The sequence below is a fragment of the Lactuca serriola genome, chromosome 9 (assembly GCF_051521515.1).
Source record: "Lactuca serriola cultivar US96UC23 chromosome 9, Lser_US96UC23_V15, whole genome shotgun sequence".
Lineage (NCBI taxonomy): Eukaryota > Viridiplantae > Streptophyta > Magnoliopsida > Asterales > Asteraceae > Lactuca > Lactuca serriola.
The window spans coordinates 55,708,847-55,724,049 of NC_136416.1; the positions used below are offsets into that span (position 1 = coordinate 55,708,847).

The 15,203-nt window shown below is 37.5% G+C and overlaps 1 protein-coding gene across 1 annotated transcript; it reads left to right on the forward strand.

The window, feature by feature from the left end:
- Positions 1 to 12,500: 12,500 nt before the first annotated feature.
- Positions 12,501 to 13,855, forward strand: LOC145073412 (phosphoenolpyruvate carboxylase kinase 2-like). Its single transcript, XM_079019957.1, has 2 exons — positions 12,501 to 13,426; positions 13,532 to 13,855. Exons 1-2 carry the CDS (start codon positions 12,637 to 12,639, stop codon positions 13,576 to 13,578), a joined length of 837 nt encoding a protein of 278 aa, XP_078876083.1. The 5' UTR covers positions 12,501 to 12,636; the 3' UTR covers positions 13,579 to 13,855.
- The last annotated feature ends 1,348 nt before the right edge of the window (positions 13,856 to 15,203 follow it).

Below are 15,203 nucleotides of genomic sequence, written 5' to 3' on the forward strand. Positions count from 1 at the left end.
AGTCTTGAACACACTCTATGATCCTAGTTAACATATAATATCACATATATGTATCAAATTAGTCTTTAAACAACTAATAAAAAAAATCAAGACACCTTAGGACAAGTTAAACACCTTTAACAAGTGTTTTAAGCCTCAAGGATTGCATCTAAGTGTTGTATGGAAAAGCTAGTGTATGTAGGGTTCAAGGAAAACTCCTTAATGGAGTTCACGGCCCTAATGTCATCAAAAAAGGAGTTTACGGTCATAAACTCATGAGTTTACGGCCGTAAGCTCATACTTACATGACCATTTGATGTTTGAGGCTCTACAAGACCCTAAGAAGCATTTCTACTTAATGGCAAGGTCTTTGGAAGAGTTTAGGGCATCCTATAACTCCTTTGAGGAGTTCACGTCCCTGGGACCAAACCCCTTGGAGATTACGGCCGTAATCTCCCATGGAAGGGTGTTTTTGGTGATTTCAAGTCCCTAATTTAACTAAGAACTAATCTAGGCTAGTGTCCAAGGCTTTAGGAGAGTTTAAAGCACACTTTGGCCCTTTTGTTTGGAGTTCACGGCCCTGGAACTTCTTGGGCCGTGAACACCTTACTCTTGGTGTTCTAGGGGTGTTTTCTAGTCCTAAACACATTAGGGTACAAGTCTAAACTAGTTTCATCGCAAGAGGAAGGGACTAGGGCACTCTTTGCCCCTTAAAGAAAGGTTTACGGTCCAATATGTTCTTGGGCCGTAAACTCTTTAATCTTGATGGTTTCCTATGATTTCTAGTGTATTAAGCACATAAGAAGCTCTATAATACAACTAGATAGAAGTACTCACTTTCTGGGACGAAAGTCCGAAGATCCTTGAGAGAGAATTCGGCTTTTCTCTAGTTAGAAATGTAACTAATGAATAATTATGGCTCAGAATCATATATATACTTTTTGGCAGAAAATATTTTATTCAGACATTGAACTCTAATATCATAGAGTTTTGGAATAATAGAGTTGCACAATACCCTGATGCATCCTCTCTCTTGATATCCCTTAAAGTGTAAATCCTGAAATACCCAAACTTATACCAAAAGTCTGAAAATTTACTGCAACTGTTCTAACTTCTATTGACTTGATATGTTATACAGAATGGAAATTTCGGGTTGTCACAGTTGCTTAGAGATAAGGTTAGTTAACTAACTAACTACTAGTTATTTAGTTAGTTAGGAGTTGTAGTTAAGGAGAGGGAAGGTCTTAATCTCGAAAATTAGAAGAGGGATTAAGAAGCATTCTTAGTAAAACGTCTAAAGTGATTAAGCACTTATTAGTTAAGTTGGCACTTATCTCCACCAATTCTATTATCTTAATTGATTTAGACATCATATTCCTTACATGAAATAACTTTAAGTCATGACCCATAACTAGTCATTCACTAGATAATAATACATATGTACAAATACGTACATGTATACTTAGTATAAAATAACAATGTAGGTTTTTTTTTGTGTGTATTTGAACATTAATGTTTATGTTTTATGCCTTTTATTCAAAAACACTTAAATACATTCTAATTATACCTTATAATAATTCATTTTATATTTTTATTTATTTAAATATAAAATTTATTGACCAAGGTATAATTTCGTGACATTTAACCGGTTAACCATATCGTTAAACACGTTTTGTCACTTTGATTCGTATATTTGTCAAATTTAGATCCTCCACAACTATTACGCAAACGTTTTACATAGAACCTAACTTACTTATCAACTAGAGACATGTTGATACAAAAATTAAGTTTGTTGCGTTCAAATGATGTTATATGCTAATTTTTACAAACCAGTGATGGTTCGTAGTTATACATCATAACGAAATTTATCAATAGTTACTTGTTTTATATTTCACAAGAACTTATTTAAATAAAAGAGGTTAAATTCCTTCAACCATTCTTTATAAATACTCATATTGCTTAATAATCAAAAATAGCATCGTATGATCTTTCCTATTTTTACCAATTCTTACAACAAGCCCGAACATGACCCCCAGTCGTTCTATCCAAAAGAGCTATCTTAATCAACCACATTGTACATGCAACCACAAAGTTTGCTTTACTCCAAGCAAATATTACAACCGCTCTGTAGTCACATGTCACTACCGACCTTTGTCGTGAAACACTCGCTAATTCCATGCATGTTGTGGTCCTTCTTAAGCCACACGAACTGACCCTCCCAGGTCTAGAACATCAAATGGAAACCTTAACCACTCAAATTGAAATCCAGCAGGAAAATCCAAATTCTCAACTCATGTATCCTTTACACAGATAGGGCCAAATTTAAACTCGAGAGTCTGGTTCAACAACAGAATTGGAATTACTCACCTCCAATCTAATACTCATCTCACAACCCGTGATTCATGAATCTACGCGTACATTACTTCTCCAATTCCTTCTGATTTGTGACAACCTCTCCCCAATTCGGGATATAACGGATCCCAACCATCATGGAGACCCCAGTCTCACCCCTGGCCCAACCACTAGGTTCCCAAAGACTCGGTCGTCAAGGCTACCCAAGCCTAAGAACTCCTTCATGTCACGCTCTGACTAGCGAATACTACGGCTCCCCGCAGTTTACAACATTCTTTCTTATTAACTAATACGTGATACGGCTTCCCGCAGTCTTAAGACACTCCCTCGTTGACTCGCAGTTTCTATGGCTCCCCACAGTCTTACGTTACTCTCTCATTGACTCGTGATTGCTACGGCTCCCCGCAATCTTACATCACTCACTCGCCCGCCATGGGCTCACCCCATGGCTTTTCCCCTATAATCCCAAGTGATTACTCCCACCTGGATCCCTCCACTTTCTAATCACCCCTCAGTCTCATCATTAAACCATCACTATAATGCGTTCACTAAACTCATGCTCCACGATCCATCATGGACAGGTGCACACACCCACCCAGATTAAGCATCACTACCCCTAACAACAATCGCCGCTACAAAACACTTTCCCTTGATACAATTCACATTCTTGGAAAATCCCCATCCGAAGACAATTAGCTGATGGGTTCCCACTGGAACAATAATCACTCGATACTCCACTTGCCGCCTCACAAACCCGAGTCTCAAAATAATTGATGTGTGTGAAACGATCTAGTTTTAATCCTACTTTGAGTTAATAAATTAAACACACAAAGGCAGTGAACCTGTCTTTTAGTGGTACAGTTGGATAAGTAGGGTGTCGCACTCAGGGAACGGAAATTAATCTAATAACTAATTTTAACTAAACAAGTAATAAAAGTAAAAGGTTTTTTCTCTAGTTTTACAAGACTAGAAACTTAAACATAGCATTTAAAACAATTAACTAACTAAACAATTAAAGCAAATGACAAATTCACCAAATTTATTAAAGGGTTTCTGTTTTGATTCAACTAATTCACTCTTATGGTTATTTAAATGATAAATTAATTATTATTGGTTACCAACTATAGTGGTTAGGTTCATGTTCATTACTCCTAACCCTTAGACAATTAATCAATTCAAGTAGTGGCCAATTGTTTAAACTAATTAATTCCCTAGTTCAATTGTTTGGATTAAATAAGATTTGTAATTGGTTAATCAAGTTGGTGTTTCAATTAACCTCTTGTTTGTTGGTTTCTCAAACAAGCTCACACATTAATTTACCCATTCTCTAATTAATCTTAATTTCATATTCATTACTCTTAAGCATATGATAAAGTGTTTACATAACATATGAGGTTAATAATTAAGAGATGTTCATGCAGCTTAATTACCTTCCAATTAACAGAAAATAGTTGTCATTAATGCATAAGGTTCTTTAACAAACATAATTTAATAAAATCACCAAATAACAATCAATCAAAAAGTATATTCTAAACCATAGGAGTAAATTAGTCTTCCCCAACAGAAACAAAACGAATTTAGTTCATAGTCATGATAAAAACAAACTCAAAAGCAGATTTAACTAAGCTAAACATACTTAATTCCTAAAGCTAAGTGGAATGATTAACCTAATTGCCTTGATTCTTCAAGGGATTGAAGATTAGGGTTCCTTAGCTCCTCCAAGGGTTCTTTTCGCAGGTTCAGCTCTCCAAAATCGCAAAAAGTCCCTTCCATTTGGATAATGATTTAGTATTTATAATTATCACAAAACAGGGTATACTCGGCGAGTAGCAGACCCAACTCGCCGAGTAGATGCTTGATATCCGTCTTGTACCAGGAGTCTTGACTTATCTTCTGGAATATTCTAGTGTACTCGCCGAGTAAGCTCACAGACTCGCCGAGTAGCTATGCTTTTGTCCCTCAATCTTCATTCTTTGGTCTTTAATTGCTTCTCCTTGTTCCTTTTCACTTCCAAGTATGCCTTTTGGATTGAAAACAAAATTTAAGCATTATTAAGTACCTTTTGTCCATATTATACACATAATTAGCAAAAAATGAATAAAAATGTATGCTAAATATATGAATAATCATGCAAATATCAACAATCCAACAATTTAGGGCACCATACTCGGATACCTCGATACACCATCATAGAATCTAACGCTAGCTTGCCACTACCTCGGATCTTCAGCTTTCACCACCCGAAACCCTTGAAACACTTCAATTCATACTTGAAGTACGGAGGAATTTTTCGGTGACTGAGAATGCGTCGACAACAAATATGAAATCTCATACTCTACTGATCAATCCCATGCGAAACTACTCATACCAATTCTGAAGCTAATTGACATATCAACAGTCTACTCCACAGATTGTTTCACCAGATATACCACACTTGACTCTTGGAACATACTGCGTAACACATGATGATCTTCCAAAGAAAGATCAAGCAACTCCATATATCCGGAACCTTGGATGAAATCCTCGAAACTTCCCAATGTGACTGCCTCTAGTCATCTAGAAATCTCATACCGATACGCCATCAGATATCCCAACTGTCCCGAATTAGTCACATCTCTCAATCTAGAAATAATGCACTATCACACACCTTGTAACCAACATTCCATCGCGTGGATCATCATAGAAACAATATACTTCACTCTCATAGTCGATACGCAACGTAAGCAACGAAAGCCGTCATCCTGATATACTCCCCTCGTTTTCCTGGAAGAGTTGTTGGCATATGAATTAGCAACTCAAACAAGGCATACTCGAGCCCTTGTTGGTCACAGACCCTACTGATGACTCCTTCCCTACATAAGAATGTAACCCAATGCTCTCATACAACAAAATACTCTTGATGCCAATATCGCAACTACCTGGACCCCTACGGGGTCTTCCTCTAATCTTTGATATCAGAAGCTCACTCACCCATCCTATCAAAATGGGAAGTAGGGACAATATAATCCTCAACAAAAAAAAGAACTTGACATCACAGGCCATTTCCCGACCACTCAACTCAGACTACAATCCTATCTCCATCCCCTATTTGAGTCTTGTGACTCCAACTAGCACCTCCCCAGTCAAAACCCTCGAGATCTAAACTCAAAATTTCCCACCCAGGGCATACTCCATTTAAGCTCAACCGATATGTCCCTCTGTCCCCACAATCTCCCATATCCACTCCCAGTCTGAATAATCACAATCGGATAACTGATAAAGGTGAAAATACACTCTGCTATGAATCATGGTACCCGAACCATGTTATTTCTCCTCATCTTGCTACTTAGAACCTCCAAAATTCTCCCTGTTTTGAGTATGGGTCCTTTTTTTTCAGTAGTACAGGCCCATACTACCTGCCACATCTACCCATACTTTCCACACGGATCGTCCCAGATTTTCTAAGTAGCTGCTCAACCTTCTCGATCACCATTCCCATTACACATGTTCGCTCTCTAGTGAATACTCACATCTAAAAAATGTATGTACTCCTCGGACTAGAATTACTCCCCAGGTTCTCGCACTTCTCTTCCATCAGCTATTGAAGAACTCCTTGTGATGCCAGCCATCTACCTCTTGAATATCATCATATTCACTTAGTAGCTGACTCCCATCATTCGAGAGTTCCACAAAGCACAAAGCAAGCAGCATTCCGACATCGAATAAGCAGTACATGAAACCACTCTAGTGTACCACTCCACTCGCTCCTTTCATAACTCAAAATGCATCACTGAACTTAGGCAATCTTTCCTCTCATGGATCTCTAGCTACTCTCTCAGTGGATTCCTCAAATGCTCGTCTAGGTATCTCTCCTAGATTACTCCTCGACTCAAAACTCCCTCTAAAGATTTATGCTATGTACTTTTACTCAGTATATACAGAGAAATTACAAATAATATCAATCAATAGTATCCCCTAGGCTAAGGCATCATGAATCAAGCAACTCTAGCCCTAATTTATGAAATACCTAGCCTATCCTCTAGCATGCATCTCTAAAATCTCATAAATATAACAAATAATGGTATTTTGGGAAATCACCGTTTGGGCTCTGGCTGATTGTACACACCGCTCCATCTCATTTTCTCTTTAAAACTCTTACTCGTGTTAGAAAAATCGTTTCATTTTAGAAAATTTTCTCAAATCCTTAGTTTGAGTTCAGACATACCCGAGAGCACAACCGAATCCCTCAAACCAAGACACTGATACCAACTTGTTACAACGTAAATTTTCAAACCAAATTTTTTATTTTTAAAACACATAAAAACTCATAGTATATTTCTCAAAAAACATAATTGTTTCAAGTGTTAACACAAATCCACATAATAATGTCACTATCCTAGAATCATCCACATAGTCTCGAATCAGTGTGTACAATCAAGCCGACGCCTTCCCACAATCCTGAGAAATATCTATAACACATATCACATAACACGGTAAGCACAAAGCTTAGTGAGTTCCACAAAATACCACATACACAATAATAAGCCTCTCATGGATATAACTCGGCATGGACCCTCCAGTCTCATGCATCTCGATGAGGACCCTCTCGTCTCACGACTCGGTGTGGACCCTTCGGTCTCATGCATATCAGTGAGGACCCTCCAGTCTCACAGCTCGGGTTGGACCCTCCAGTATCTTAGTGTGGACCCTCCGATCTCACAACTCGGTTTGGACCCTCCGGTCCGATCTCGGTAAAACATAGAATAACATAGCATATCTCACAAGACAGAAATACACAATATCACATAACTCAATATAAGCATATAGGATCATCATATACACATAATATTATAGCAGCATAAGTCACAAAGGCAGTATGCACAATAACACATATCACATTATAACAAATAAGGCCCTTTGGTCAATAATGTACTAAGACTCCCCGGTCTACAAAGTACTAAGACCCTCCGGTCAATAATATACTAAGACCCTTCGGTCTACAATGTACAAAGACCCTCCGGTCAATAATGTACTAAGACCCTCTGGTCAATAAGGTAATTAAGACCCTTCGGTCAATAACACGAATAAGACCCTCCGGTCACACATAAATTACCACACGGGTAAGTATAATGAAAAGACTCACCTCAGATGGCGGGCAGATCCTATAACTGCTACTGCTGTACTCCGGCCTCTAACAACGAGTCAAACCCATAATTAATCTTATTAGGATCTAAGACCAAACCTTCACATATTAGGTCTAAATATGGTCCACCAATCCGGCCCATAAATAAGTCAAGCCCATTGGGCCCACCAAGGACCAATACCAAATGGGTCCATAAAGGTCCCCTAATGGGCCCACTATGGCCCATTTTTCCAAAATCGGCCCAAAACCTCATATATGCTCAGAGCTGATCTAAATATTCTAGTCCACATAATTGTTCTTGGATGGCCCATCAATAGCCTAATCACCAAAGCCCAAAAGAAAGGCCCAACTTAAGCCCCAAGCAAAATTAGGGTTTTCACATAAAATGACAATTAGGGTTAAGTGTTTCTCACTTAACCCATTAAGTCCATCACTACATTAGACCATTCACACAATAAAGTCGGACATAATTCACAATATCAATCTAACAGTCCAACCATGGGTCCCGGTAAAATCCAAACTAACAAACCCAAAATTAGGGTTTTCTATACCCTATATAGGGTTTCTAGCCCAATAACCATCCAACTAGCCCAGATCAAGCATTTGGGCCGATTAGGGTTGACTATGCCAAGCACCACCCACTACCACCTCAGGTAGTGGTGGTCAGTGGCGGCTCACTGCGGCGGCCACCACCTCACGGTGGTGGTGGTGGTGGTGGTGGGTTTTCCGAATGATGAAGTTGAGTATTGACACAAACAATAAGAGGATGAGCTTCCCTTCTACTATCGAAAAGAGGAGGAACTAGTCTAGAAGTCGAAAGGGAGGGCCAAACCTTCACTTACTTATTCGTAGGCTTTTCTGGAATCTCCATCTCCTCATCGCTCTTGTCAATCCGCCTTTCAAGAATATCTTGAATAAGAGATCTCGGCTACATAAACACGCATACAACCTCCAAAATACCGAAAACAGTGAAAACACTAGAGCATACACCGATATACACACGCACAACAACCTCCCATGATGGTTGGTGGCCGCGGAGGGTGGCAGAAAACAATAATGGGTGGCAGCCACTATCTCACAATGGTGGTGGTGGCGGTTTCTTTTGATTTCCAGCCGTGCAAACCCACAAACACTCTCGCAGATGCGATCCGAACACACAAACACATCCAACTCAGCCTCATGGGCGGCAAACGACAATTAAAGGCATAGAAGCGACGACCTAAGGCCACCGCCGACCACAGCCGCTGTTCACGGCGTCGCATTCATAACAAGAACAAAAGAGAGAGATAGGAGGAGGTGGATGGCGTTTAGACTTACCGACAGCTTCCCCTTCACACACACCCAACACATCGATGAATCAAAGCTTCACACTCGGTCTCGATGGTTCCTTCGACTGCCACGGCGTCTCTGACATAAGGGTTGCGTTCTTGGTGGCGAAGCGGTTGCTGGCGGAGAGTGGTGCTCGATCACGATAGGGGCGGCGACTGGAGGTTCTACAACTGATGGCGGCGGCTGATGGAACAATGATTTAGGGTTAGGGTTATCGATTTCTTAGACTTGAAGCGGGAGGGAAAGGTGGTCCGGGTCTAAACCCGTGCTCAATCAAACATCTCTATTTTTACAAGTTTAGCCCCTAATCCACCAAAACTTCTGAATATAACCCCAATATTTACCATTCAGCCCCTAAGCCTTCAACTCCATTGAATTTAAGTCCATTAATTACCAAACACACACCGACTTCTGAAACCCTTTTCAAATTAAATCCAGAAGTTACACTTTTAACCCCTAAGATCCAAAATCATATCAATTGGCTCCCCAAAACCAACACCCTGCTAAATATTATTGACTTATGGACTACTATTCATTTATGGCTCTTTATCTACTTATTTATTTAATAAACGGGATGTTACATGTGAGGTGTAGTTTTCTGTAGTATTAAGCTCATGGATTCATAAAAATGAGAGCTTGGTCACTCTCATTAAGTCATACATGAGTTTTGGAGCCTTAGATGACTTTTGGACATAGAGTTTGAATTTATACCCTTTTATATGCATGCAAATGGATAAAGTCAGAGACTATATCCATTAAGACGTCCCCTTTCGCGTAGATCTAAAGTTTGATGACTTGGCTTTCTGCATTAAGGACTTACCGTGAAGTTTTGTGTTCAATAATAGTACGATGGGCGTACCTGGTGGTATGCTGCATATACTAGGTTGGAACCCCGTAACCAGGAAGGGCCTCGCTACGCCAAGCGTAGTGACTGAGTACGTAGGGTGTACTTAGTCTGTATTGACCCTTTGACCGTTTGACTAGGGAGTTGACCAAGTTTGACTTAGGTACATTTTGGGTAATTTGAGTTGTAGTTTGAGATTAGGTCCCTATTTGTTGTATAGGTGACTTGTAGAGTCGATATTTGGAGCAACATTCATTGCAGTTATCTTTCAGACTATGAGGTGGGTTTCCTCACTATACTCGTGGGTGGAAGGCACCAATATTGACCTATTGTATTATGTATCCTGTTATATTGGATGATGTTATGCTAGTTATATGATTGATTAGTAGATCTGTATGATTACATGTGTTTACTGGATATGTGTTAGACTAGTAAATCCATATGATTACCTGTATTTGCTGGTTATTGATTGTTATTGTATAAGTAGACATGTTATGGTTTGTTGGATTGAGGCGGTTCGAATAGACTGAAGGCCTGCAAGGTGGTCTAATCAGGTCGAAGGCCTGAAAAGCAGTCCAAATAGGTTGTAGGCCCTGCGAGGCTCAGGCGATCCAGTCAGGCTGAAGGCTCATATATATGCATGTTGTTTTCTGTTTGGTTGTGTATGGTATTTTGGGGGAACTCACTGAGTTTTGACTTACAGTTTGATCTTATGGTTTCAGGTACTTCGGAGGATAGGAGCAAGACGAAGACGTGATCGTACACATCCTTCAACGATATGTTTTGGAGATTTTATAACACTCTAATTTTGGGATAATTATACCTGATACTTGGTTTTTATGATTTTGGTTTTGATTGAAAAAATGATTTTACTTTCATTGAAAAATGAAGATTTTATCGTGATTTTTAGGATGTTACAGACTAAAATATAATTGGTACCGGGGCCCCGCGTCTAAAAATGACACGTTATGTTGTACTTTTCGGTTTTGATGTTAATATCATCATATGAAACTAGATGAAAATAACTTGCCAAGATAATAAATTATGTATACAAATAGTTCAAGTGGAAAAATGTTAAAAAATAATTTATTAGTGTGGTATTATGACTATTTTGTAATGTTACTTTATATGTTAGGTACAATTACATTTTGTATGATAACATTTTCTATAGTAACAGTGGCGGAGCTTGATGTTTTAATTTGGGGGTCGAAAATAGAGTACGTATAAAAATTGAAGAAAAGGAGGGAAAGACAAAGTCAAAATTTATAGTTTTAGACATAATATGCAACTTTTGTCAAAGTTTCGGAGTAATTATAAAAAAATAAGGAGAGAAGGGGGGGGGGGGGTCACAAACCTCTGGCCCTATATAAGCCCCGCTAATATATAGTAAAACATTAAGTCTCTACATTTTAAATTATGTAGTATGATAGATATACAATAAATCTATAAATTAAAAGATTAAAGTCAAACTTTAGGGGTCATTTAATTTATCATATGTTACAATTATGAGAATTTATAACACATTTAAAAGATGTAATATATGGAAATTGAGCATCATGTTCATTTACCTCTATAGTTTCTTTATAAACATAATCATAATGTGTGAACAAGATCTATTTATCAATAACTTAGTAAAGCATATTTATAGAAGTGAAAAGAATCATGAGATTGTCAACTACAAAATCAATAAAGCGCCTTTATAGAAGTGAAAATAATCTTGGAATCATCAATGAACTCTAAAAGCAAGAAGTATCTTCTCCAAATAATTGTTCTTCACTTGATTTAACATCTATCAAATTTATGTTTAATTGATCATGTCATTATGCCTAATAACATCATATATACAAACTACGTAGTTTTAAAAAAATAAGAAGGAAACCCGTAAATTACCTTAAAAATAACTACCAAGTAAAATGTCTAAAAAGCTAGTTTACACTTTACATATTACTCGTCTTGTTATAAGGTGGTCGACAACTCCTGTTTGCCTATATTGACACGGAGTCCACGATGGGAAATGACAAATTTGTCATTTTCCACTTATCACACACGTGACATCCAACAAATCAAAACCCAACGCTTTTCATGAACAATTTTAATTGCGTAATAGTCCCTCAAGTTCATAAACATGGTTGGATATTTCATATTATGAATAATTTATCATCCACACCCAATACGTATTTATTATTGAGAAATACTTTTTTGTTATTCATCTTTTAGTTATTTCGTGTTATTTTATGATAATATATCGATATTAAAACAAGGTGAAATGAGATGTTATTATGCTTATTTCGATTTTTTAAACCTATTATATAAACTGTAAATTTTATCATCTGAGCGGCCAACGTTAGCTTGCTACAAGTCGAATATATGAGGTCAATAACAAAACACTAGTAATATTTTAGGTGTTGGTGTTTCAAGATGTGAATCATGAAAACTCATATGTGAAATTTGAGTCATATATCACTAGATTCTTATTGTAGATTCTACACCTATTATATATCTAACTAATATAAAGAGAATATGATAACAAATAAAAATAGTGTCTATTATTTTGATATCTATATATGTATACATACTTTCAATAAAGATATATTTTACAAATGAATAATAAAAAAAAAATAGACACATCAATGCATATATGTTGCATTTTTTTATATAGAAAAAAGGTATTAAACTACAACGGCTGTAAGTAGCATTTACCCATACTACAAGGATGAGATACACATCATCTCTCGTCGCCTACGTACTCTGCGACACCAGGACACGTGTACATCACAAAAGGGCAAATTCGTCATATCAATTAACCAACAGTGCACGTGAGAAAACACCTCACGCCTAAAACCTGTACCGAATTTAACCGTTCGCATACTATTTGTTTCCTCACTTTCTCTCTCTCTATAACCACTCTCTCCCTCACACTGTCGCAACCTGGACTCCACCGCTCTCCTCCATCTTCTCTCTAAATCTCTCTTCCGTAACAGCCGTCGGAGTTAATGTGACGACCATAGCCATGTCAGAGAGCTTGGAGAACGATTACAAGCTCTGTGAAGAACTCGGCCGAGGTCAGTTCGGGATCATATATCGTTGTTTTTCACTAACTTCTGGTGAAGCTTTTGCATGTAAATCGATTGACAAGCGTCTCCTCTCTGACTCCACGGATCGGGAATGCATCACCAAAGAGCCGAAAGTCCTCCGCGTACTCGCCGGAAACGCTCATGTGATTCAGATTCATCGTCTCTACGAAGACGAGAATTGGATCCATATGGTGGTTGATCTTTGTGATGGTCCGGATCTCTACTATCGCATTTCAAAACGCGGTGGTGCGTTTTCAGAGTCTGAAGCGGTTTCGATTTTCACTCAGTTGATTGAAGCGATTAGTTATTGTCATAGATTAGGCATTGCGCATCGGGATATTAAGCCGGATAATGTGTTGTTTGATTCAACCGGGAAATTGAAGCTGGCGGACTTTGGATCGGCGGAGTGGTTCGGGATGAATGAGCGTGGGACGATGACCGGAGTAGTTGGCACGCCATACTATGTTGCACCGGAGGTTTTGTTGGGGAAAGAGTATAATGAGAAGGTCGACGTTTGGAGTGCCGGTGTAATTCTGTACATTTTATTAGGCGGAGTTCCTCCGTTTTATGGTGAAACGTCGGTGGAGACATTTGAGGCTGTTTTGCGAGGGAATTTAAGGTTTCCGGCGAGAATTTTCAGGTCAGTTTCACCGGAAGCGAAGGATCTGTTGCGGAAAATGCTTTGCAAGGATGCTTCTAGGCGATTTTCAGTCGAACAAGTTTCAAGTAAGACATATATCTCGTTTTCTTCTAAGGTTTATTTTCATAATTTGAAAATCTGTGAGTGTTTGTTGGGTAATAACTGAATGATTTTGTTGAATATTCTTGAAGGGCATCCATGGGTTATAAATGGAGGTGCGAATCGATCAAGTGGCTGATTTAAACTGAAATATGCTCCTTTCTTTTTCAAGCTGTAAAGAAAGCATAAGAAGTAAGATAAAGCTAGCTTGTAGGTGAATAAGGTAATGAGTTTTGTAAATGTTTGGAGAATAAATAATGACGAGAGAAGTAAACGTTGTAAATATGGTAAGAGATGAGAAACGAGTCAACTAGGAGGGAGGGAGGGATAGAACTTTGCAATGAGTTATGATGATGAGAATGTACTTGACCTTCTTTTTGTAGAAAAGATATGGAATCGTCCATCTTTGTCTAAAATTCAATTGTTGCATGATGATGATGACTACATGTGTTAACAATGGAATCAAAATTTATACACTCTTATAACTTGTTATTCACTTCTAACAACTTTTCCTCAAACCCCAAGTCTCTAGTGAATTAATATTTAATACTAAACATACAAAGTTTAATTGTGTTCAACAATGAATAAAAATACCAAATATTCAAATTTTAATTGAATTCATCTAATATCAAAATACCATAAAACTTAAATATTAAAAAAAAAAAAAAAGTTGTAATACATTCTAGCATTTATGAATTGAATGGAATCCAAATCAACACTTTCCAACACAACCGCATCATTATCTTCGCTCGCTATCACTATGTAGTGTCACACAATTTTTACCATTAGACACATAAGCTGATAGTGTCATTTTTTCCAATGACAAAAATGATTAGAGTCTTATGTTTTAACATTATCACCGATAAATGAGGAAGAAATAGAGTGTTTGAATCAGTGGCGAATCCAGAAAGAAAAATCAGGGGTTGCACAAATTCTTTAGGCGTTGCATTATTAGAAATTTTTTGTTACCAAAAGAAGTTTCCGTCATAAAATCGTCACTAAACCAGTGAATTTACATTAAACTTATAATTATCAGGCTTTGTGATGGATTGCTGACGGATTAGTAACGAATTGTGACGGATTTCCAACGGATTTGTGACGGATTTCCGAAAAAAAAACACGAAATTTACATTTGACGGGAAAATTGGAGGGGTGTCCCGGGCTACCCCGGGCTACATAGTAGCTCCGCCCCTAGTTTGAATGGTAAAAGAGGAAAGAGAAATCGATATACTTTCACCGATGAAAGCTACTCGCGACAAATCAAATGGATAAGGAGTGGTGTTCATCAGCGGTAATATGCTCCACGTATACATACCGGCTGTAATATCATTACCACACCCCACAACCTAATAGATAAAAAAAAATTATAAACATTATTATATAATCATGAAGTAAATAAATATAAAATGTATAATTATAATCTAATCATTAGTTAGTTAAAGAAAAAAAAAACCAATATACAATCATTAGGGTATGAATAATCTATACATACCTACAAAGACTTGAAGTTCAGTCGCTTGAATCATTCTTCTGTCGTTATTGCAATCGAAAGTTGAACTGCTTTTTGTTACTGTCATTAATTCAAGCTCATCTCAAGGTAAATTATTTTTGAGTAAATTACAAATTTAGTTATATGTTTTTCTATAAGACATAGAATGACTCAGTTGCTTTTTTTTTTTTTTTTTTTTTTTTAAAAAATCTTTTGTGTTTTAAATATATTTAACATTTGAGAAAATTACAAAAATAACTAAGACATTTTTTATG